The following is a 20,165-nucleotide window of genomic DNA, read 5'->3' on the forward strand; positions in this document are numbered from 1 at the left end:
AAGGAGGCAGGGGAAGGAGAGCAGCTCAGCACCCCCTTTTTCCCCCTTCAAATAGCCACAGGCACCTTCGTTAAAGAAGAAGATTTATCAAAATTAGAAAAAGACGCCACAAATATTTTGAAAAAGTCCCAGCTGGGAAAACATCTACATGTTCAAACCCCCCATCCTCCCCTCATTGCCTCAGCACAGGGAAGGGACATGGGATGTCTGGGACGGGGAGAGGCAGGTTGTGTCCCCAGAGCTGCCCTTGCCACCAGGCTTTTGGGGACAAGGGGACAGTCACGTATCTCATCACTGCTGGGGAGCCTGGTCAAAGCAGAGCACCTCCCATGGGAGGCTCCTCAGCAGCCACCTTCAGTGACTGATTTACTTTGGCCACTTGCCTTTGGAACAAGCCCCCCACGCCCCAGAGAGTAGGTGGCAGAAGGGGATCCTGCCAGAATCCCCCCATTCTCCCCAGCACACAGCTGCCTGTTTATAAAAGCTCCCAAGAACAAGACACACCGAGCTGAGCCCGAGGTCACAGCCCTGCCAGGCTGGCAAGGAGATGAGCCAGCTCCTTGCCCCACCTATGCTATCTAAGCTCCCACCCTCGAGGGCAGGCAGGTGTCACCTCCCGGGGTGCAGCAGGTCCATCAGGAGTCGTTGGGGAGCCCAAAAAGCTTGACAGTGCCGGCCTCCCGGCTGCTGTCGTATTTGCCATCTTTGTCGTCACAGGCGAAGGCCAGCAGTGGCCTCTTCGGGTGCCAGGCCACTGTGAAGGTGGGGGACTCACACTGCACCTCCCAGAGCTTCTCTCCTGCATGGAAAAGGAGCCACGTCAGCCTGGAGAGCCTCCAGCCCCCTCTGCTGCTCACCTCCCCAGAGCCAAGCACCTGCTGAGTCCCTCAGCGAAGGGGAGAGGCAGCACAAACGCTGCTCCAGCGCCTTTCAGTCACCCAGTGACAAGGTACAGACATGACAGGCATGTCTGCCACAGACTACTGAGGCAGAGGCTCCCCCTCATGGCGTTCTGCTCTGCACAGGAAAGCTCTTCCTTAGCAGATGGATTCTCCCTGTGTCCTTCCAGCTCTACCAGCACTTCTCCATCCAATTCCCTCCTTGCAGTTCCCCAGAATAAAGCCATTACCTGTCTCCACCTCAGCAATGTCAATGAAGTGATCTTCTGATGCTGAGGCCAGCATCTTCCCGTCGTGGCTGAAGCTCAACGTCCGCACGGGCCAGTCGAGCCTGCAGCAACCGAGGGGAGCAGGCAGTGAGGCACTGACAGCACGGTCCCCAGAGAGGGGGGAAAACAATTTTGGGACAGCTCTACCTACCTGGAGAAGCACCTCACACACACCAGCTCATCCACATCCCAGAGGCTGACCAATGCATCAGCACTGCCTGTGGCAAAGTACTTCCCCATGGGATCGAACTTGATGCAGATGCAGTTGGAAGGATGGGCGTTGATGGACTGGATGGGTTTCAGCTCTGGGTAGCTGTGGAGGTGAAGGGAGAGGGCAGGGAGCAGTGAGAGAAGCACAGGGATTCCCTAGAGCAGGGCAGGCATGAGGCACACCAGGACTGGAAGCAAACCCTGCCGAGGCAGGAGACACTGAGTGTCCAGTGAATGAGGCAAAGCATCAGGGAGCATTTCAGGGAGCTGAGCCCAGCCCCCAACTGTGGCAACCTCAGCTCCAGGCAAGCTCATTCCCACCAGAGGGCAGGGGATTGCTGGGATGTGGGGCTCAGGTTTCCCAAGAGCAGCAAAGGCATTTGCAAATGACTGCAGCCAGCCCAGCCAGCTGGCCCAGCAGCCATGGGCACCTGCCTGAGGATGTTGATGCAGCCATTCCCATTGGTGAGGAAGAACATGTTGTTATCGTTGTTCCAGGAGATCTCGTTCACCTCAAACTTGAACTGTTCCTCAGCTTTGGAGCGATGTGTCTTGGCATCAATGAAGGTGACCACATCATCCTTGTTCCCCACGGCAATGGTCTGTCCATCAGGGCTCCAGCAGATGTTGATGTTCTCACCTGAAAGGACAGAAAGGCAGCAGGTGCCACTTCCACTCCAAACAATTCCCAAATGGGAAAGACTACCGGTTGTTCAGACTAATACACAAACCCTGCACAGTAGCTATCCAGCAAAACCAAACTTGTGAGAAGTACAACTTGAAAACAATATGCCACACCCCATTTCAGCCAAGATGGGACCACAGCAACCACCACACAAGGTCATGCCAAAGATCCTCTGAATCCAGTCATCTCTGAGATCCAGAAAAAGCAGAAGACAAAAATAAATACCTTTGAATAAACATAAGAACATGGCAGGTTGCTGTTACACAATCTTACAATGTCATTCCCAGCCCCAACAACTCAAACTGGACATTTCCAGAGCAGAGATGGTATTTGGGTAAAGCATCACATGAATTCAAATAGTTTTTCTGAATCCACACAAATTTTTATTTCCAGCATGGCTCTCTGTAAACATGCTTTTCCCCAGTCTCCAGCCTCACAGCCCACTGACTCGAGAAACAACTACAAAGGACATTTTAACAGCAAGCACCATATTTTAGCAGTTCTACCAGTCCTGACCCCACAGTAAATCGGCTCTCATGTGATGAGTGTAATACAAATATAAAGCAATTAGCAATGACGTCCCTACCAGAAATAACCACAGGAAAGGTTCAAAGCTCTGTGCCACTGCAGATGGGCCCCACACAGCTGAAGTCCTGCCAGGACCCAGCTGGGAAGGCAGGGACTCACCTTTGGTGTTGACGGTGGCGATGCACTTGGTGGTGCGGACGTCCCAGATGCGGATGGTTTTGTCCCCTGACGCTGTGACAAACAGGTCAGGGTTGCTGGGGTGCCAGCAGAGCTGATCCACGCTGTCCCCGTGGCCCCGGTAGTTGTTCTCCTTCACCTGGAGGGAGAGGGCAGACGACGTGAGGGTGTGCCTAGCTCTGCTCCCACTCCTGCCCACATCCCAGCACGCTGCATCCCCGCTGGGATAGATCAGGAGCCGCGCCCGGGGCCCCGCCGCCGCTCCGGTCACGCTCCCGCGCACGGCCGGCCAGGATGGGGAAGCCCGCCAGGCACCAGCTCCTTTCCCGGCTCGCAGACCCGGCCTGCGCTGTCCTTGGCGGTGCTCCCGTTCCGGTGCACACCGAGTACCCACCCCCAGGCCCGGTACCGACCACCGGGACGCTCTCCCGGCTTCCGGACCCCAGCCCAAGCAGCCGCACCCGGGGTGCCCGAGGGCTCCCGGTACCGATCCGCACCGCCCCCGCCCGATGCCGGCGGATCTCACCAGCCGGTCCTTCTCGAGCACGAAGACGCTGGCGGTCTTGTCGAAGGAGCCGGAGGCGAGGCGGCGGCCGCAGCAGCTCCAGGCCACCGAGTGCACCTTGGCGCCGTGCGCCGGGAACTCGCGGCTCCGCGTGTTGGCGCGGAACAGCTCCTGCATGGCCTGCACGTAGGGCGACAGCGCCATGGCGGGGCCGCCGCCACCGGCACCGCGCCCCCCGCGCGCGCCCCGCCCCGGCACCGCGCCTGACGCCACTTCCGCCGCCCGCCCGCGCCCGGCGCGGCCCCAGCGGCGGAGCGGAGCCGCCGCCGAGATGGATAACAACGTGGTCCTCCTCAGCGATTCGGATTCGGAGGGCACGCCGCCGCTCCAGCCCTGCCGCTCCCGCCACTCGCTGCCCGCCCCCGCCGTGAGTCCGTGACTCCTGCCGGGAACGGCGCCGCTGCCACACACAAGATGGCGGCGCTGCCATGGCGGGCGGGGACGGGAGGGGCGCACGGAGAAGCAGCCTCGGGGGCAGTGGAAGGGGTCGGCGTGAGTTCCCCGGTCCCGTCCCGTCCCGTCCCAGCCGCGTCCTCAGGGACCTCCCACCCTCTTCCTGGCCGGGCTCGGGTCCCCGCGGGCACCTCCTGTCAGCAGAGCCCCGTTCCACAAGCGTGCTCCCCGCAGGGCTCCCAGCCGCCTCGGCCATATACCCTTAGAAAGAGTCCGGTGCCTGCCATAGAGGGTCGCGGTGCCCTCGCTGCACCCCGAGAAGGATCCGGCCCTGCAGGGCTCAGCCCCCGGCGGGGTCCGGCCGCGGGATGCGGCGGGGCGGTTGCCGCCCCTGTTCCCCGTGCCGTTCCTCTGCCCTGTCCCGCTCCGCCGGCGGGTGCGGGGCCGGTGAGGTCGTGCGGCGGTGGTTCCGGCCACGAGGCTCAGGCTCGGTCGGTCCTCAGCCCCGCACCGCTGTCCCGGGTCCTGAGGCGGTTGGAGCCCTGCACCTCCCTCCCCCCGCAGCCCCCTGGGCTTTGCCCTCTCCTTGGGGAAGGCAGCAGTTTTGAGTCGGGGGGAGGAAAGTGGATTTAAATTCTCTGCTAAACGTGTTCCTGGCTTTGAGGTGCTGAGGGCGATTTTTTTTCCCAAGAGCAAACAGGCTCTGACCCCTCCTGGGCCTTCTAAAAGCTTGGGAAGTGCAGTGTGTGGCCTGCTGCTGGTGCAGGCACAGCTGCCTCCCTTGCCTGTTCCTGCTGCCCCCTGGACCCTGCATCGCCCAGCGAGGCCTGGATGGGAATCCCCAAAGTCTCAGGGCTGCTGTAGCTTTGACTGGTGCCATAGATGTAAAGGCAGCTTTGTTTCCTGCCACTCCTGTCCTCCAGAGCAGGGAATGTGCCATAGAAAAGGTGGCAGGGTTTGGATCCCTGCTGTTCCTGCCAGTGCCTGGGTACAGGAGAGCTCCCTGTGCTTCCATTGCCCTCCCTGGACTTGCCAGTAGGAGTGGCATTTCCCTGTCGTGGGAAAGAGCTGAGCAGGCAGCCAGGTCTGCTCTGAGTGAAGGCACAAGGACATGAGCCCTGAAGGGAGTGGGGAAGAAGAGCCTGGGTTGGGCTCAGGCTCAGCTGTGCTGCCAGGGGAGGCTGATCCCAGAGCTCAGGGCCACAGGCCCCCTTGGATAAGCAGAAGGGTCTTTGCCCCTGTTTTTCTAGGCTGGTACTCTTTTCCCTCTTGGACTACAGTGCCACCATAGCAGAGGCTCCTGGCAGGACAGGACATTGACACTGCTGCTCTGTCCCCACAGGAGATCATTGACCTGACCTGTGAGGATGCAAACACAGACCCGACGCCGTCGAGCAGCCTGGCCATCATCGATCTGACTGAGGACATGTGCAGCCTTCTCCACTCCACCCTTGGTGCTGCTCAGAACTCCAGAAACGCTGCCCCAGCAGCACACACGTCCCATCCCCAACTCTGCCCTGCTGCAGAAAAAGAAATACAGGCAGTGCCAGAGCCAAGCCCTGCACCAGCATCGCACAACACTTCTGTGAAGCTCAGTTCCACTGTGGTCACAGCAGAAACCATGGAGAACTGCAGCTGCCTTTCTCCTGTCTCTAGGCGCCACAGCTGGAGCTCGGAGCAGGATTACAGCACTACCGCCTTTAACAGCAGCTTGGACTCGCAGTCAGACTCAGACTGCCCATCCCCATCTCCCCCCAGCCTGGACAGCAACAGCAGCATGGGAGCTGATGGCCCAGAGGAAGATCCTCCCCAGCCCTGCCAGGAAAGGAACCTCCCCCCAAGGCTGAGCCCTGCCCCAACCATTCCTATAACACCAGGAAAGGCCCAAAGGTCTTTGCCAGAAGCAAGTGACTTCCCACCACACCAGCCAATCCAGCAAGCCACCCCAGCCAGGACTGACGCTGACAGCAAGGCCTTGCTGGACAAACTGCACAATTTCAGCAGGAGTGGAGTCCAGCACCTTTTCCTCCAAGGCATAGCACCCAACAGGGAAACAGAGAAGGTAAACAGGGTTTGGAGCAGCCCCTGTGGTAGAGGATGGAGCAAGGGCAGCCCCTGCTCTCCTTTGCCAGGCAGTCAGGGGCTCTGGTTATTGCAGTTCCCTTCACAGTGGGCCCCACATCACAGCTGGGTTCCTCTGTGTCCAGAGAGCTTTCACCCATTGTCTTGCCTTGTTCACAGCAGAAACCTGGGCTCATCCCCAGCGGGAAGCTGAGCCTGGTGCACACCACCATGGAGGAGAACAGCCTGGAGGGCACCTTATATTTCCTGAATGAGTTTGTCTCCTGCCAGCACTGTCCCCCCAAAGAAATCATCTGCCACCTGATCAAACAGATGCTGTTGGACACCCATGAAGGGGAGATCCTGAATGACATCTACACACTGCTGATGAAGATCCAAATGTATGTGTTCTCCTTGTCCCCTTGTGTCCCCCTGGCACCCTGGGGCTGGCTAGGTGTTCCCAGGGGTCTGCCCAGCATAAGGGTTATTCTCTGTGGTGTTCACTCACAGAACAGGGAGTGATTTCCCCTATAACCCAGGATAATCCTCATGCGAACACAAGCACACTCTAGGCTCTCTGAGGGTGGGTCAGGGACAGCTTGTGTCACAAGGGAGCCCTTGGGAACAGAAGAGTGTGTTTGCCTTGCCCCAAAGCACAGGTCTCATTCTTCACTGCTGTGACTTGGTAGAAGTGCCTTTCCTGGGCTACAGCAGTACCAGCAGTGACTGGAGCAGCTCCCTTAGTTCTCTCGGGCCTCCCACAGAGCACAGAGAGGTACAACATTTTATGAGGCCACAGGCCTAGGAGTCCTGGGCATCTCCATGGAGTATAGCCCCTGTCAGGTGCTTCCAAAAAATTAATGTGTTATGAGGAGGAGAAATGGTGAGGGCAAAGATGGAGAGGGGAAGGCAGGGAAGGCACCTGAGCAAGTGGGGCTGGGAGTGGCTGGGGAAGGGCTAAGGGCTAGGGAAGCTGATGGTCAGGCAGTTCAGCACAAATAGACATGGCTGTCCTTGCAGGCTCCATCCAGCCAACATCACCACGGTGGGATGGGAGTGGACACTGGTGAAATTCATCATGGAGCACCAGGTACTTGGCACCTTGTGTGTCACATGGGGCAGGGATCATCCAGCACATGCTGCCTGAGGGTGAATGTTCCTAAGTGCTTCCTGTGGCTGTGCTCTGCTGCAGAGCTGGCCAGTCCAACAGTGAGTGCCAGCTGGGAATCCCACATTTATCCCTTAACCCTCTGCACAGTTTTAGGCAGGTTGTCCCACTGAGGAAGGCATAGATAAACCCTCTCTGGGTCACAGCACTAGTGCAATGTACAGCAATGCCCTTCAGGGTCTTGCCTGAGCCAGGCAGCTCCTCCTACAGCTACTCCTCAGTACATACATCAGTACAATCTCACGACAGCCAGCTTTTCCCTGGTGTTCATAAGCCTGTGGCCCCACCAGACTCATGTGCTCTCCCATCTGTCCCCAGGAGAAGCCCCCTGGCTGGCTCCTCTTCCTGCAGTACGTGGTACAGACCCTGGAGGATGACTTCCAGCACCATCTGAAGTCACACCAGCTGCAGAAGTCAATTGCCAAGAAAATACTCTCATGTGACTTGTGCTTCAGCAATGTCAAGTAAGGGACACCTCCTTGTTCTCTACCCAGAAGCTGAGAGACGGGGGCTTAAGGAACACTTGTCGAGACTCCAGTCAAACTTTCAGACTTTGCAAGAAGCAGTCTTGGGAGACAAAGGGAAGTGTAGGGCCAGCTGTAGGGACTAGGAAAAGATTTACAAAAGCAAACCACCACAGATAACGCAAGGCCTTTCCAGTCACAACAGAATGGACTTTTCCCAGGGATGAGATCAGATTTACATTGCTCAGGACTAAGAAGGAAGCAGTCTTGTAGGCAAGTGTACAAATCAAGAGAGCTCCTCTGTTGAGCTGTTCAACAGAGCTACTCCCCTAACCTGTCCAAGTGGGTGGAATATACTCTTCGTTCTCAGGGCCTTTCCTCAAGCTCCAAGTGGATCTAAAGGTCAGAACACAGCAAAACGAGGCACATCCCCAATAAAATTCTTGTTTCTGTTCCAGGGAAGTGGTCGAGTGGTTGGTGGCAGCAGTTACAGGAGTTGGGTTCTCCCAGCCCCGGGAACAGCTGCAAGAAGCCAGGGCTGAACACAGTTCATCTTCACCAAGGCTGGCCAGCACTCAGACAGCTCAGACAGACCAGGCCCAGACAGCTTTCTTTGCCCAAAAGTAAGCTCCAGAATTCCAAACTCCCTGCTGGCATTATCATGGACCCAAGTCAGGCAGAAGCCAGAGTCACTCTCTTGCTGTCAGTTCAGGGAAGCCAGGCTGTACCTGGGACCAGCTTTGCTGGTTCTTCTTTGGGTTAAAGACTTGGTGAGCAAAAGACTCTCACCTGGTAGGAAACTGGCTCAGTGTCATCCTCTTGCTATCCTAGTGTAAGGCAGGAGCTTGTGGCTCACAGCTCAGGCAGCCCCATACTGCTCCAACACTCAGGAGAGCCACCAAGACCTCCTGAGGGTCAATCTGGGGATGAGCTTTGCTTGCAAAAGCATCAGATTCAGAAGCCACCAGGAGACACCAAACCTGGCCCACTGTATTCCTGCACCCCTCACTGCACAAGGCTGAAGCAGGGGCCACCCCAAGGCTTGCTTGGCAAGCTGAGGGGCAGAGTCCCCCTGTGCTGACTGTCCCCTCTCACCCAGGACGATGCTCCTGCTCCAGCGGATGTTGTCCATGGCCGTGGAAGTGGACAAATCTCCCACCTGCAGCTCCCGTAAGATTGCAGACGACATATTCCCGTTCATACTGAATATCCCCCTGAGGAGCCAAAGGTGAGACAAGCATGTGCAAGGCAGCATTTGCCTGTGTGAACAATGGTCTTATTCCCAATTTACATCCAAGTCTGGATGCATAAAGTTCTACAAGGTATAGAAAGACAGGCCAGCCAGCAAGAGCATGGCTGTGTCTCCCATGAAGAAGCAACATCACCAGCTGAGCAGATGATGTGTTGCTGGAAACACACTCAGGTGGTGTGTTGCTGAGAACAGTCAATTCTCCCACTTGTTAATGTTGTGACCTTAAAACTGTAAAGAGGGTCTGAAAAGCAGTACTGTGCAGCACAGCCAAAGACATCACTGATTCCTATGGGCAACCAGGTAGTCAAATATAATGCAGTTCCTACAGCTTTGCATTGACATCCTTTGTTTGCTTCTTTAAGAAATGCAAGTGTGAAGCCAAAGCACAAGGGCATGAAGAGACTACTAAGCCTCCAAGCATTTCAAACCCGTATTTCAATGCCCAGCAAGCAGCCCTTCACACCCTTTCAGCAGACCTCTGTGCACACACCAGGTATAAACCAAGCCAAACTGACTCTAACAAAAGCTGTCACTTTGCCCAGGACAGATATAGACTATCTACTCCTGACCCCACATCACCCTTGCCCACACTTGCTCCCTGCAAGTCAGCAGGAATGAGCCATTGCCACACAGGCTGCTGGGCAGGGTGAAGTGAAGCAGCTCAGTTTGCTTTAGAGACTGTACTCACCTCCAGCTGCTGCAGGTCACACCTGAGGATGAAAACATGGCCATGGCCAAGCTGCTTAACAAAGGTCTCTCACCACATCTGGTGGTCTTCCTTCCAGGGCATGGCTGGGTAGCCCCTGCAGTCACCCCACATCTGCACTAGGTCAGCAGGACAGCAGGAGCATGCTGGAACAGTTGTCTCTGGTCAGGCTGTGCTATGTCAACCAAAGTAAATCCCTTTTGTGTTCCAGGGAAGCTTTATTAAACACCATGGAGAGCCAGCTCCTGCGCTGCAGACTTCTAGAGCTGTTATTCCAGCATAGTTGTGACGTGCCCACAACATCATCCATGTCTCTGGAAAAGGTCCTGTATTTCCTGAGCCACTCCTCTGTGCTGCCACAATTTCAGGTATTCAGTCCAACCTCTCCTTTGACTTGTTTTCCTCTGAGAAAACTTCTAACAACCAAATATGGTCTCCTGTCCTAGGATGAAACAGCAACATGGCAAAGGTGGGATGAGATGCTGCAGTACTTGAGTTTGCTGCTGCTGAGTTACCATGGTGTAAAACTGGGTAAGCAGTGCTTGTTCTGGCCCTAACAGTCTCATCAAGGGGCTGCAGAAGAACAGCCAAATTCCTCTTCCTCCTCTCATCACTATTGGACCCATGGCCACTGAATCTTAGAAAGACAGTGTGCCCCCAACCATGATAGTAACTATTCCCAGCAGTCAAAGAAGTGATGTTGCATTAATCAGAACACCACCTTGCTTTGCCAAGTTTAGCCCCTGCAAAATAGCCTTCTTGCTAAAGGAAGGAAGCACTTCCCAGCGCTGGACAGTACACAAGAGGGTGTTTTGTACCCACTGTTGTCCAAGTTGCTGCACAGTGGGTGGAAGAATAGGATGGTTTAGGAAGAAAAGCAGAAGGCGGAGGGATCATAGAATATCCCAAGTTGGAAGAGAGACACAAGAATCATTGACCTCCACTCCTGGCCCTGCAGAGACACCCCATAATCCCACCCTGTGCCCGACAGAGTCGTCCACACACTCCTGGAGCTCTGGCAGCCTTGGAGCCTTGACCATCCCCTGGGGAGCCTGTTCAGTGCCCAAACACCCTATGGGGGAAGACTTTTTTCCTAATAGCCAACCTAAATCTCCTTTGGCACATCTCCAGTCATTCCCTCAGGTCCTGTCACTGTCCTATAGAGCAGAGATGGGAGCTGCCCCTCCCTCCTGAGGAAGCTGTAGACCCCAGTGAGGTCTGAGCTGTCTCCTTGAGGCTGAACACAACAAGTAACCTAAGCCACTCCTCATGTGGCTTTCCCTCTAGACCCCTCAGCATCTCTGAAGCCCTCCTTTGGGCAAGCCAGGACACTTCCAGCACTTAATAAACTCTGTAGGGAACACCACCCACAGCAGCCATGGAAATAGCAGCAATTCTGACCCCAGGAGACTGGCACAGTCACAAAACACTCTGTAAAACTGTATTTTGCCAGAAGTCTCTTCTAACTTCATGTGCTTTAGCCCAGGGTTAAGGCTGTCAGGAATGAATGCAGAGGAATCCACCATCATATATGCAAAGTCTCACTCTCCCTGAAGTCCTAGATAATAATCAGTGTTGTTGAGCTCTTTGGAGACTCCTTTGCAGCTGCCCATTTTGCCATTCACACCGAAAACAAGGATTATACAAGCTTTGCCCCTTCCCCATTCCCTGGGCTCTCTCTGCATGCCAAATGAGCTCCAGGAGGGGCCAGTTCCTTCTTCCCAAAGCCTTGTGCAGAACCATCAAGGATAACAGAAGGATCAGTCCCATTTCCAGCACTGCCTGTGGCACGCTGGGGTCCATCCCAGCAGCTCAGGCAGCCCTTTGGGTGTTGTCTCTCCCCACCAGTATTTCCTCTTGCAGAGCATCTGCGGACCTCTGCCAGTGACCGGATGAAACTGATTGCTCAGAAAGCCAAGCCCAGGCTCCAGGACAGCGATGACATCAGCCAGCTGGACGTTCAGCTGAAGATGAATGACTTCATCAGCAGAATGCAGAAGATGCTGGGGGAGCCTTTTCCCCCACAAATCCAGGAGAAATTGTTCATGCTGCAGGAGTTGTTCTTAATTGTCACCGCTGCCTGATGGAGACAACCACTGTAGCAAGGAGGATAAAACTTTGTGTTCTTAATATAAAACCCCCTATCTGATACTGCAATCTCAGCATCATGGGGGTTGGTTTATACAGTTCTGTTGAAAGACGTTTGGTTTACATTGTCTCAGAATTGCCAGTCAAGTTTGCCTTGTGCAGTTTTACAAAGCACTTTGTACTTTAAAAAATGAGTTTTTTTCATGTTTGCTAAGACACTTTTGTCTTGATGCCAGCACTGCCCAAAGGAAGTCTTTTCCCCCACAAATCCAGGAGAAATTGCTCGTGCTGCAAGAGTTGTTCTTCACTGTTACTGCTGCCTGATGGAGACATCCACTGCAGGAAGGGGGACAAAACTTCATGTTCTCAATATAAACCCCCCCATCTCATACTGCAATCTCAGCATCATGGGGGTTGGTTTGTACAGTTCTTTTGAAAGTTGTTTGGTTTACATTGTTTCAGAATTTCCGTTCAAGTTTACCTCATGCAATTTTACAAAGCACTTTGTAGACTTTAAAAAATAAATTCTTTTCATGTTTGCTAAGACTCTTTAGTCCTGGTGCCAACACTGCCCAAAGTCCAGAGCTCTGTCAGATCACACCACAAGGCCACGCTTTAAACCCCAGCCTTCCCAATCTGTGAGATTCACCTGTGTCATCAGAACCACAGCAGCAGTCTGTACCTCAGTACCTGAATCTGTTCCATGACTTTGAGCTCAGCTTACACTGCAGGAGCACAGGGAACTGCAGCATTCAGAGCCCAGACTTCCCCAGCCCAGCTGAATCATGTGCTCCATCAGCAGTACTTTAAAGGGCAGCTAAAAACACTACAACAGCACCAAACCACAACTTTCCAGAGGGGAACTGGACATCTCTAGAGAAACACCAGCCTAGTTCCCACACCTGTGCCCACCTCCACAGTACAGGTGGAAACCCAGCACACAAGCAACAAGAGACAAAAATCTCAGGAACATGAATCTGGATTGCTCAAGAAAACACAGACTTCATGTTTAGTTTCATCTGCACAAGCCCTAAGGCAGAACTGAGCCTGGCTGTAAACCCAGTCTCCCTGTGAAATGGGAATTTGTGGGAAAATATTTCACCCTAGTGAGGTGCTGCCAGAGCCTTATCCACCAGAACCTTGACCTCAAACTCATTGGACAGCCCCAAATTTTCTCCCACAGATGCTCTGCCAGCACCAAAACACACTGTGGACCTCCATTCCACTAGGATTTTATTGTCCTGTAACAAACAAAACGAACATACACATTAGGAGACATGAATACAGTCAACAAATAAATTAATGTCAAATGAGAGCCTGATTACCAAGGTGCAAATGAGTGGTGACAGAACTGCTGGTTTGGGTGGGGGACTTTCACACAACACATCACTGGCAGTGCTGCTGAAGGTTGAGAGAAAGCAGTGCTACAAAATGTGCTGCTTCAGAGGGGCCAGCAGCCAGCCAAAGGAACCAACCCTGTCTCACCCTCCAGGGAGAGTGTTTGCTTTAGGAAGTCAGAAACCCTGGAGCTCAACAGTTACCACCTGTTACGTAACCTCCATATGATGTCCTGGCAACAGAGAAGCTTCCACTTCCAGGTGCAAGGTTGCTGCTGGCTGAGGGACTCTGCAGCACAATCGTGAGATCAAGAGCAGACTTGAGGAGACCCATTTGCCACAGCACAGGTGAGGATTACAGAGCAATGCTGCCTATTATGCTTAAGGGATTAGATGGTAGGCAGGAGTTCCTTCCACTTTTCCTGAAAGTCGGTGTTAGCTGTTCCTAGGAACTGGTTCAGACTAGGTCAAGGATCACATCCAGCTGTACCTTAGCAGGGAGGAATGTTCAATCTTGGTCTGCCCTCAGTCCTCCCCAGCCCTGCAGAACACACTTAATGCTGATAAAACAAAATACCCTGTCTGAGAAGTGTTTCTGGTGTCTAATACATTCTACACAATTCTAGGGAAAAAAACCAAACCAACAAAAACAAATCAAGCAGCATCCAGAGTGCCAGAACACGTGCAAATCTGCTGTCTAGAACACAGGACAGTGCTGTTTTGCAGAACGAAGAGAGGAGGATTGCTTGGTTCAAGCCACACCAGCTTTGATTACTTCCACCTTCTTAAAGGAACATAAAGTGTTGGAGGAAAAGGAATCCCTCCTCATTGCTTCCAAGCTCCATTAGATTCTGCTCCCTGCCTTTCCAATGAGAACATCTTAGAATGGTCACTAGTCCCTTTTCCCTTTAAAAAACATTCCAAGAACAAAAAACATGGTCACACTGGATAGTGAGGGAGTGCCACATTTATACTGACCTACCACATACCCCATCTTCCTTCTGGCAGTTAATGGTCCAGTTTTCAGTCCTTGCTTGTTCACATCATTTTCTGGCTCTTGACAGAACCAGTCCTCCTGTGGGTCCTTCAGCACTGAGCAGGACAAGACAATCACATTCCAGGCATACAAGCCAGGTGCTCACATACCACATGGAATCCTGTCCAAAATAAACATGGCTCAGGGTTTCACTGTGGTGTTGTGGTCTGGGAGGCACATCCAGAGCAGCCTGGCAGCCCAAACCAGTGCAGTGCAGTAGACAGGATGGTTTACACTGGTATAGGACTGGTGTAGGAGTTTTTCCAAGACTGACTTTAGCAGAACAATCACGACTGTTTCTTTTTCTGAGATGAAGAGCTGGAAAGGGAGACTTTCCTACTTTACTGCAGCACACAGGACAGGGAAGCAGAGCCTAAGACACCCTGTAGCCTGCTAAAGACACTGGAAGCTTTCCTCTAGAATCCAGTGGGAGTGAGCACGTTCAAATCCCGAGGTTTGATATTGTGGGAACGTGGAGATTGTTTCCTCCCATCTGTGCCTGGAATGTCCATTTTGGGTGGCTTGAAGGTGACTGAATCCTCTGTCATCCTTGTAGCCTGAGCACGCATCAGCTCCATTGGGGATGGCTTCTGGGCACCCTTATAGGACTGAATGGTAAATCCTCCTGATGAAAAAAAAAAAAATCAAAGTAAGAACTAGGAAAACTAGTCAAATGCTTTTCCTATGCCAGGAGTGAGCAGTGTCACTGACACTCAGCACCACCTGAGTGGTGCAAATTACAGCAGCTTCATATCATCTGAAGCCTATTCCACATCAGGGGTTGGTACTTCTAGTCCTGGTTGCATCACGTATCAGAGAAAGAGTAAAAAGCTGTCACCTTCACACCCTGCCCCTCCCACTGCAGCTCACTGCAAGTTATTTCTACTTCCAGATCCTTGGCACAGGTTTTACCCAACTGCTCTATATTTAGGCATAGAAATTATATGACTAACACACATTCCCAAGGTGGTCCTGGAGAGTAACAAGGCAAGCAGGATAAGACTCCAGAAAGAGCCAGCAAGTCTGTTGTATGACAGTTCCCCCCCTGCTCTTGGCAAGGCAGATTTTCAAGGACATACCTGCATCACTGGCTGATTTCTGGACAGCTCTGGGTCCAAAAAAGCTCCATCTTTCAGATGGCAATCTGTCCCCACCACCTTCCATAGCAAAGTCTGAGCCAGTGATAGAAGTAGAGGATCCCTGACTGAACCAGCCCCTAAGGAAAAAAAAATAGAGATGTTTAAAACATGAGAATGAATACTTCAAGTGACCCCACTATGCCAGGAACTTTTCATGTAGTCAAAAAGGGCAATTTAAGAAATCTTAATAGGTTTGTTACCACCCAGGATAAGCGATGCATGCTCAAGTTCCACAGGCTTCCAACATCTGGATCTACCCAACACAAATCCTCATCAGGCTATAAATTTCACCCTGTGCAGTCCCTCAAAGGATAAGAAGGTTATTTGTAGCAGCTCCCACCCCAGCAGCCTGTAGAAAACCAAAGGAGGCAGAGTACCTGTTTCTATGCCGGGGGGAGGAGTGGGGGGTGCTGCTTGGAGTAGACTGAGCAGAAGAATTCTGTTTGTCATCTTTTGTTGTCTCTCCATTCTGCAGTTTTAGGTTCTGCCAGGAGAGGCAAGAGAAACAGAAGCAACACAGCTTAAATGCTGGACATAAGGAATAACACCCAGTTTTTTCACCAAAACCAGACAATTGTTTCCATCACAGGTGATAAAGAATGTGTCACCACACCTAAAGTTGTATCCAGTATTACAATTCCTGCATATACCCCCTTAAGTTTCTCTCCACATCAAATATTAGCATTTTTAGCGTTCACTTCAGGCTACAGAAAGGAACAGCAGCACTCATAGGGAGGTTGTGGATGCAGCAGAGCTCACTTCAGCTCCCTGGTAACTGGTCTAAATGCCACAGCACCCATTTGTCTCCAGCACTCGTCAGAGCAACAAAGCTTTCAGTCCCACCAGTTCTCTAACAAGGGTGAGACCAGTTCTCACAGAAGGTACAAGATCAGGAATACCAGACCCTGTGAAGCAATCACTGTACATCAGGATGGGAACACTGCTCTGGAACAGAAATTAACCTGGGCACAAAATAAACAGGAAGTGGGTGTATGTTATTACCAGCTGGACAGTACAAACTGAACTTTGAAGAAGTCATTTGAAGGGCAGTTACAGTTCAAACCCAAAATACACAGGGTACCTTGTAATGTTTCCTGTGGCTATTCAAGACACACTATTGCAATTCATGGACATAGTTACTGAAACTTTGGCCTCGTGGGAGGACACTGGAAGGGTTGACTATTAAACTCCAACTGCAAATTTTTTTTAAGAGCTCAGCAGCCCACAGTAACATCTTCATTCAATACTTTTGTTTTCAGTAAGACACATCTGGTAACTTCCACAATGGAAATGCACAGTTCACAAGTTCTCTTTGGACACATAGTTGCAGAATTCAACTGCAGGGAACCATTCAAAAGTACAGCAAGAAATTTGATTGTGTAGAGTTGTCCCCACTTGGAAAGACAACTGTCATAGTTTGATATGACAGTGAAATGTGACAGATTTGAGAAAAAAAAGAAAGCTGTTTAAAAACTACAGAGGCTAATGCTACCTTTAAAATACAGCTGGGTAAACTTTACTACGCAATGAGCTAAAAGCCTTCAGAGGAAGCAGCTTAAGGAAATTTTGGAAACACACTCCAAAAGTTATGTCACCAGGCAAATGTTAAACCAGACACATCCTACATAGAGAAATCCAATGGAAAACAAGCCTTACATGGACTGCCTCAGCCACTCGGTGGTACTTGGTCTCCTCAGTGGTGAGGCCTTTGTGGGGTGTGTAGCCAGCTTCCCTCAGCCCTGCCTGCTGCTCAAAGCGCTGGATGCTCTCCTGAGTCTGCTCTGGAACACACAAAAGCACAAATTCACACAGAAATGCCACCACAAGCACTTCTAGCAACTGAAAGCAAACCCTTTTCATCATTCACACATTGTAACAAGCCGAGGCAGAAATATGAAGCTGGTGAGATATTCTGACTTGACAACCACCCTGAGACACAGGGCTAAGTCAGATGAGCAGTGATTTGTCCTAAATCACCACACATACCACAAATGCAACACCTGTAATTAATCCCACCTCACCCCAGACGCTGCATCATTCCTACTCACAACTTCATAAATCTAGGAGAACCCAATAAGTTGGATGCTTTAAGTGGCCCATTGCATTCAAGGGAGCCTTGCAGGTCATGTTTTAAAGACTCCCAGTGATTTTAGATCAGGTGAAATAAGCTATTTCAGCCAGACACAGAGCCAGCATCTAATACACTCATATCAACTTCAGTTCTGAAAAACAATCACTTCCTCCAAACCCCAGCATTAAGATGTTCATTCTCAAGTGGAATGAGGAAAAAAGTCAAAAGGAATCAGAACACAAAAAGGTTCATGGAAAAGCCCATTGTCTTCTTTAAAACAGATAACACTTCCCATCCTAAAGTTATTTTCAGATCCCTGTTTTTTGTAGCTGCTGAAAGAAGAGGCAGCAAGGACAGATTAACACAGAAATCATTCCTCTTATTGCAAAAGGGCACATCATCTCTGCAAACATAACTGACCCCATTTTATTTTAAAGCATCATGATTTGTGTTTAGAAGTGCTGCAGTTAGCAAGGCAGCTGCTGCTATTAACAACATCAATGCCAGCAAGTGCTCCATTAGCACAGTGTGTCAGCTCCCCTCACTGCTTGGGTTAATGGTAGAGCTCTGCCTGTCATTCAGAAATAACAAGTTAATAATCAAACAGAGCAGCAGCAGCCTCTGCACTCCAGCAACATGGACTGCAGTGTCCTGTCAGCAAACAACAAACTCTGCACTCCTACCCCTGGAAACACAGAAGTACCACATGTGGTCTATTCCCCATTTCCTTGCTTCCTTCTAGAAACATCCTCTGAAGAAAACAAATTCACACAGCACCAGCGCAGAGCCAGTCTGAACCCAAGAGTTCTCCAGGAATTATCCTGAGGCATCACCAAGTGCCCAACCCACACACGAGAGTGTGAGAGGCGAGTTCTTACTTGTGATGAGGGAGTTCATGATGATGTGAGTGGCCTTGGCCTTCACCACAGGCACCTTGTTCACACTTTCTGTGGACGACGAAGGAGTTATGACAGGCTTCATGTTGCCATCCCCTTCCTCATCCTGTGGGGAAGCAGCAGGGGACAGTTTGAGATGGGAAGGTATCTCAGCACCTGGTCAGGACACATCTCTAACTACACAAGTGAGACAAGGCCATGCTGCTCTGGCAGCCAGCCTTCATCCCGTGGGAGAAATCCCTACGCTGTGCACGCTGCAGCCCAGGAATGGTCAGAACCTTGCACTCATGAGTAAGTGACTTGCATCCAATATCTGAACACCTACCAGGCTCACAGCAAACAAGTTGTTAGTCCAAGTACAAAAAGGTCAACAGGAAAAAAACCAGAACATCTGTTCTCCTCCTAAATGCAAACTGGATTTCAAGGTCAACTGGGCAAAAGCACCAAGAGCACCTTCCACAGGCAGCTCAAGCACCAGCTGTTCACAGAATGGCAGTCACAGAGCAGAGCCTGGGGTGAACTACTTGTTTTCCCACCTCAATCTTTATGTTTCTTGCTCAGTGTGTCAGGTGGTCATAGTTCGACCACTGACCACTAGACCCCAGCAAAGAAACAGAAAAGAAATGCTAGAAAACAAAGTATCCTGTGAAACTCTGACTTCCTCCTCCCAACACAGGAGTTCCCTACTGGAGAGTCTACTTTTTGTACCAAACCACAACTTTTGGTTGCCTCCCACAAGAGATTTAAAAACCAAGGAGGTATAAAGTAGAGGTTAAGCTCAAAGGGATACAAAATTAAGTTCCTCCATCCAACAACATTTAGCTGAATTTCAAACTTAGAAAACAGTTTCTAAATTTAAAAGGGCTGGTCCTGCACTCAAACCATAGAATCCCAGAGTGGTTTGGGTTGGAAGGGATCTTAAAGATCATCCAGTTCCAATCCCCCGCCATGGTGGGGGACACTTTCCACTACAGCAGCTTGTTCAGAGCTCCCACCAACCTGTCCTTGAACACGTCTAGGGATGGGACAGCCACAGCTTCTCTGTGCAAACTGTGCCAGTGCCTCACCCTTACAGTAAAGGATTGACATCCAAACGAAACCAGCCTTATGCTCTAGTTTAATTACACCTGGTTGCTAGGATTTTTTTAACCACAAACACGGAGGAGATGCTCAGCACACGCCTGTCCCAGCCACATCTCCATGTGGCCAGAGCAAGACCAGGCAGCAGTGCCGGGCTCTGTCCCCAGCCCCTCCCGAGGGTCCTGCTGCGAGGGCAGGGGGGCAGCGCCAGCTGGACAAGAGGGGTGTAAGGACGGGGGGAATGACTGAGAAAAGGGGGATGCCAGGAGACGGGTGCCAGAGCTGCGGGGTACCCAAGGGGCATGCCGGGGCCAGCCGGGCCCGTACCTTCGAGAGCTCCTGGTACTTGCGCTCGGGGATGACCGGCTGCTTCCAGAGCATGCTGGCGCACAGATCGGCGGGCGGCGGCGTCATGGGCGCCGTGTCCTCCAGAGCATCATCGTAGCTGAAGGCGCGGCGTGGAACGCCGAGGGGCAACGACATCCTGCCCGAGCGGGGCCCGCCGCCCGGCTCCAGCGCTGCGGAGAGAGCGCAGCGCTCAGCGCCCGCCGCCGCGCCCGACCGAGGCCGGCGGGGAGCGCGTGGGGAACCTTACCGGGAGCGTCGGGCTTCCCAGAGCTCATGGCGGGGGCTCAGCGGGGCTCGGCGAGGGGCAGCAGGGCCAGGCCCGGAGCGGCCATAGCGGAGCCTCCGCGAGCCGCCTCAGCCGCAGGGCGCTTACGCCCGCGGGGGTGTTCTTATAGGGGCGCGGTCTCGCGAGATGGGGTCGTTCCGCGCGGGGCACGCTGGGAGGTGTAGTTCGGGGGAGAAGGCGGGGTTTGCCGGACAGGCGGGTCCCCAGCGCACGCACGGCCCTGGTGGCGGGGCTGGGGTCGCGTCCTGCCCACATGTCCTGCCCTCCTGCAGGCAGGTTGCTGGGTCAGCCCACACCGCTAAGTCCTGGAAAACCAATCCTGGAAGCTGGCAAGCCCATCAGGGAACAGGAGTACGTGGCAAGACAGTCTCACTGTGACAGCTGCTTTTCCCTCTGTAAGTGAAAGAGTGACCTCTCTGCTGCCCTCCAGTTCCTCGGCAGGGAAGGGACCCCAGCCTGCTCTCCCAAGCTGCAGGCACAGGGGAAGGCTGCAGCACATGGCCCTGC

General features: G+C 52.4%; 3 protein-coding genes across 11 annotated transcripts; 1 reads left to right on the forward strand and 2 right to left on the reverse strand.

Annotated features, from left to right (window-relative positions):
- Positions 1 to 70: 70 nt before the first annotated feature.
- Positions 71 to 4,113, reverse strand: THOC3 (THO complex subunit 3). Of its 3 annotated transcripts, none has more exons than XM_053956262.1 (7): positions 3,987 to 4,113; positions 3,295 to 3,453; positions 2,751 to 2,907; positions 1,814 to 2,018; positions 1,320 to 1,481; positions 1,130 to 1,230; positions 71 to 799 (listed from the first exon to the last, which is right to left on the reverse strand). In XM_053956262.1, exons 1-7 carry the CDS (start codon positions 4,011 to 4,013, stop codon positions 636 to 638), a joined length of 975 nt encoding a protein of 324 aa, XP_053812237.1. In that variant the 5' UTR covers positions 4,014 to 4,113; the 3' UTR covers positions 71 to 635. The 3 variants fall into 3 exon arrangements, with proteins under 3 accessions (XP_053812237.1, XP_053812239.1, XP_053812238.1); XM_053956264.1 differs by having other exon boundaries at positions 3,918 to 4,005; XM_053956263.1 differs by lacking the exon at positions 3,987 to 4,113 and having other exon boundaries at positions 3,295 to 3,498.
- On the forward strand, positions 3,523 to 12,011 carry SIMC1 (SUMO interacting motifs containing 1). 7 transcript variants are annotated; one of them, XM_053956255.1, is made up of 10 exons: positions 3,524 to 3,700; positions 5,069 to 5,788; positions 5,968 to 6,188; positions 6,808 to 6,877; positions 7,274 to 7,419; positions 7,878 to 8,042; positions 8,519 to 8,647; positions 9,589 to 9,745; positions 9,824 to 9,908; positions 11,226 to 12,011. In XM_053956255.1, exons 1-10 carry the CDS (start codon positions 3,605 to 3,607, stop codon positions 11,459 to 11,461), a joined length of 2,025 nt encoding a protein of 674 aa, XP_053812230.1. In that variant the 5' UTR covers positions 3,524 to 3,604; the 3' UTR covers positions 11,462 to 12,011. The 7 variants fall into 7 exon arrangements, with proteins under 7 accessions (XP_053812235.1, XP_053812230.1, XP_053812231.1 ...); XM_053956256.1 differs by having other exon boundaries at positions 5,971 to 6,188; XM_053956257.1 differs by having other exon boundaries at positions 3,525 to 3,700; positions 11,241 to 12,011.
- Positions 12,012 to 12,681: 670 nt separating this feature from the next.
- On the reverse strand, positions 12,682 to 19,745 carry KIAA1191 (KIAA1191 ortholog). Its single transcript, XM_053956265.1, has 7 exons — positions 19,620 to 19,745; positions 19,352 to 19,542; positions 17,927 to 18,050; positions 16,634 to 16,758; positions 15,355 to 15,461; positions 14,918 to 15,054; positions 12,682 to 14,463 (listed from the first exon to the last, which is right to left on the reverse strand). Exons 1-7 carry the CDS (start codon positions 19,645 to 19,647, stop codon positions 14,255 to 14,257), a joined length of 921 nt encoding a protein of 306 aa, XP_053812240.1. The 5' UTR covers positions 19,648 to 19,745; the 3' UTR covers positions 12,682 to 14,254.
- Between the last annotated feature and the right edge of the window lie 420 nt (positions 19,746 to 20,165).

Source organism: Vidua chalybeata, chromosome 15 (assembly GCF_026979565.1).
Source record: "Vidua chalybeata isolate OUT-0048 chromosome 15, bVidCha1 merged haplotype, whole genome shotgun sequence".
Classification (NCBI taxonomy): domain Eukaryota; kingdom Metazoa; phylum Chordata; class Aves; order Passeriformes; family Viduidae; genus Vidua; species Vidua chalybeata.

Coding starts and splice junctions, on each gene's coding strand:
- THOC3 (XM_053956262.1), bottom strand. CDS start 4,013: ATGGCAGGCACCGGACTCTTTCTAAGG. Junction 1,231..1,319: donor TGTGTGAGGTGCTTCTCCAG/GTAGGTAGAGCT, acceptor CGGTTGCTGCAG/GCTCGACTGGCCCGTGCGGA. Junction 800..1,129: donor CATTGCTGAGGTGGAGACAG/GTAATGGCTTTA, acceptor TTTTCCATGCAG/GAGAGAAGCTCTGGGAGGTG.
- SIMC1 (XM_053956255.1), top strand. CDS start 3,605: ATGGATAACAACGTGGTCCTCCTCAGCGATTCGGATTCGGAGGGCACG. Junction 6,189..6,807: donor CTGCTGATGAAGATCCAAAT/GTATGTGTTCTC, acceptor CTGTCCTTGCAG/GCTCCATCCAGCCAACATCA. Junction 9,909..11,225: donor TTACCATGGTGTAAAACTGG/GTAAGCAGTGCT, acceptor TCTCCCCACCAG/TATTTCCTCTTGCAGAGCAT.
- KIAA1191 (XM_053956265.1), bottom strand. CDS start 19,647: ATGAGCTCTGGGAAGCCCGACGCTCCCG. Junction 15,055..15,354: donor TCCCCCCGGCATAGAAACAG/GTACTCTGCCTC, acceptor TTTTTTCCTTAG/GGGCTGGTTCAGTCAGGGAT. Junction 14,464..14,917: donor GAAATCAGCCAGTGATGCAG/GTATGTCCTTGA, acceptor TTTTTTCATCAG/GAGGATTTACCATTCAGTCC.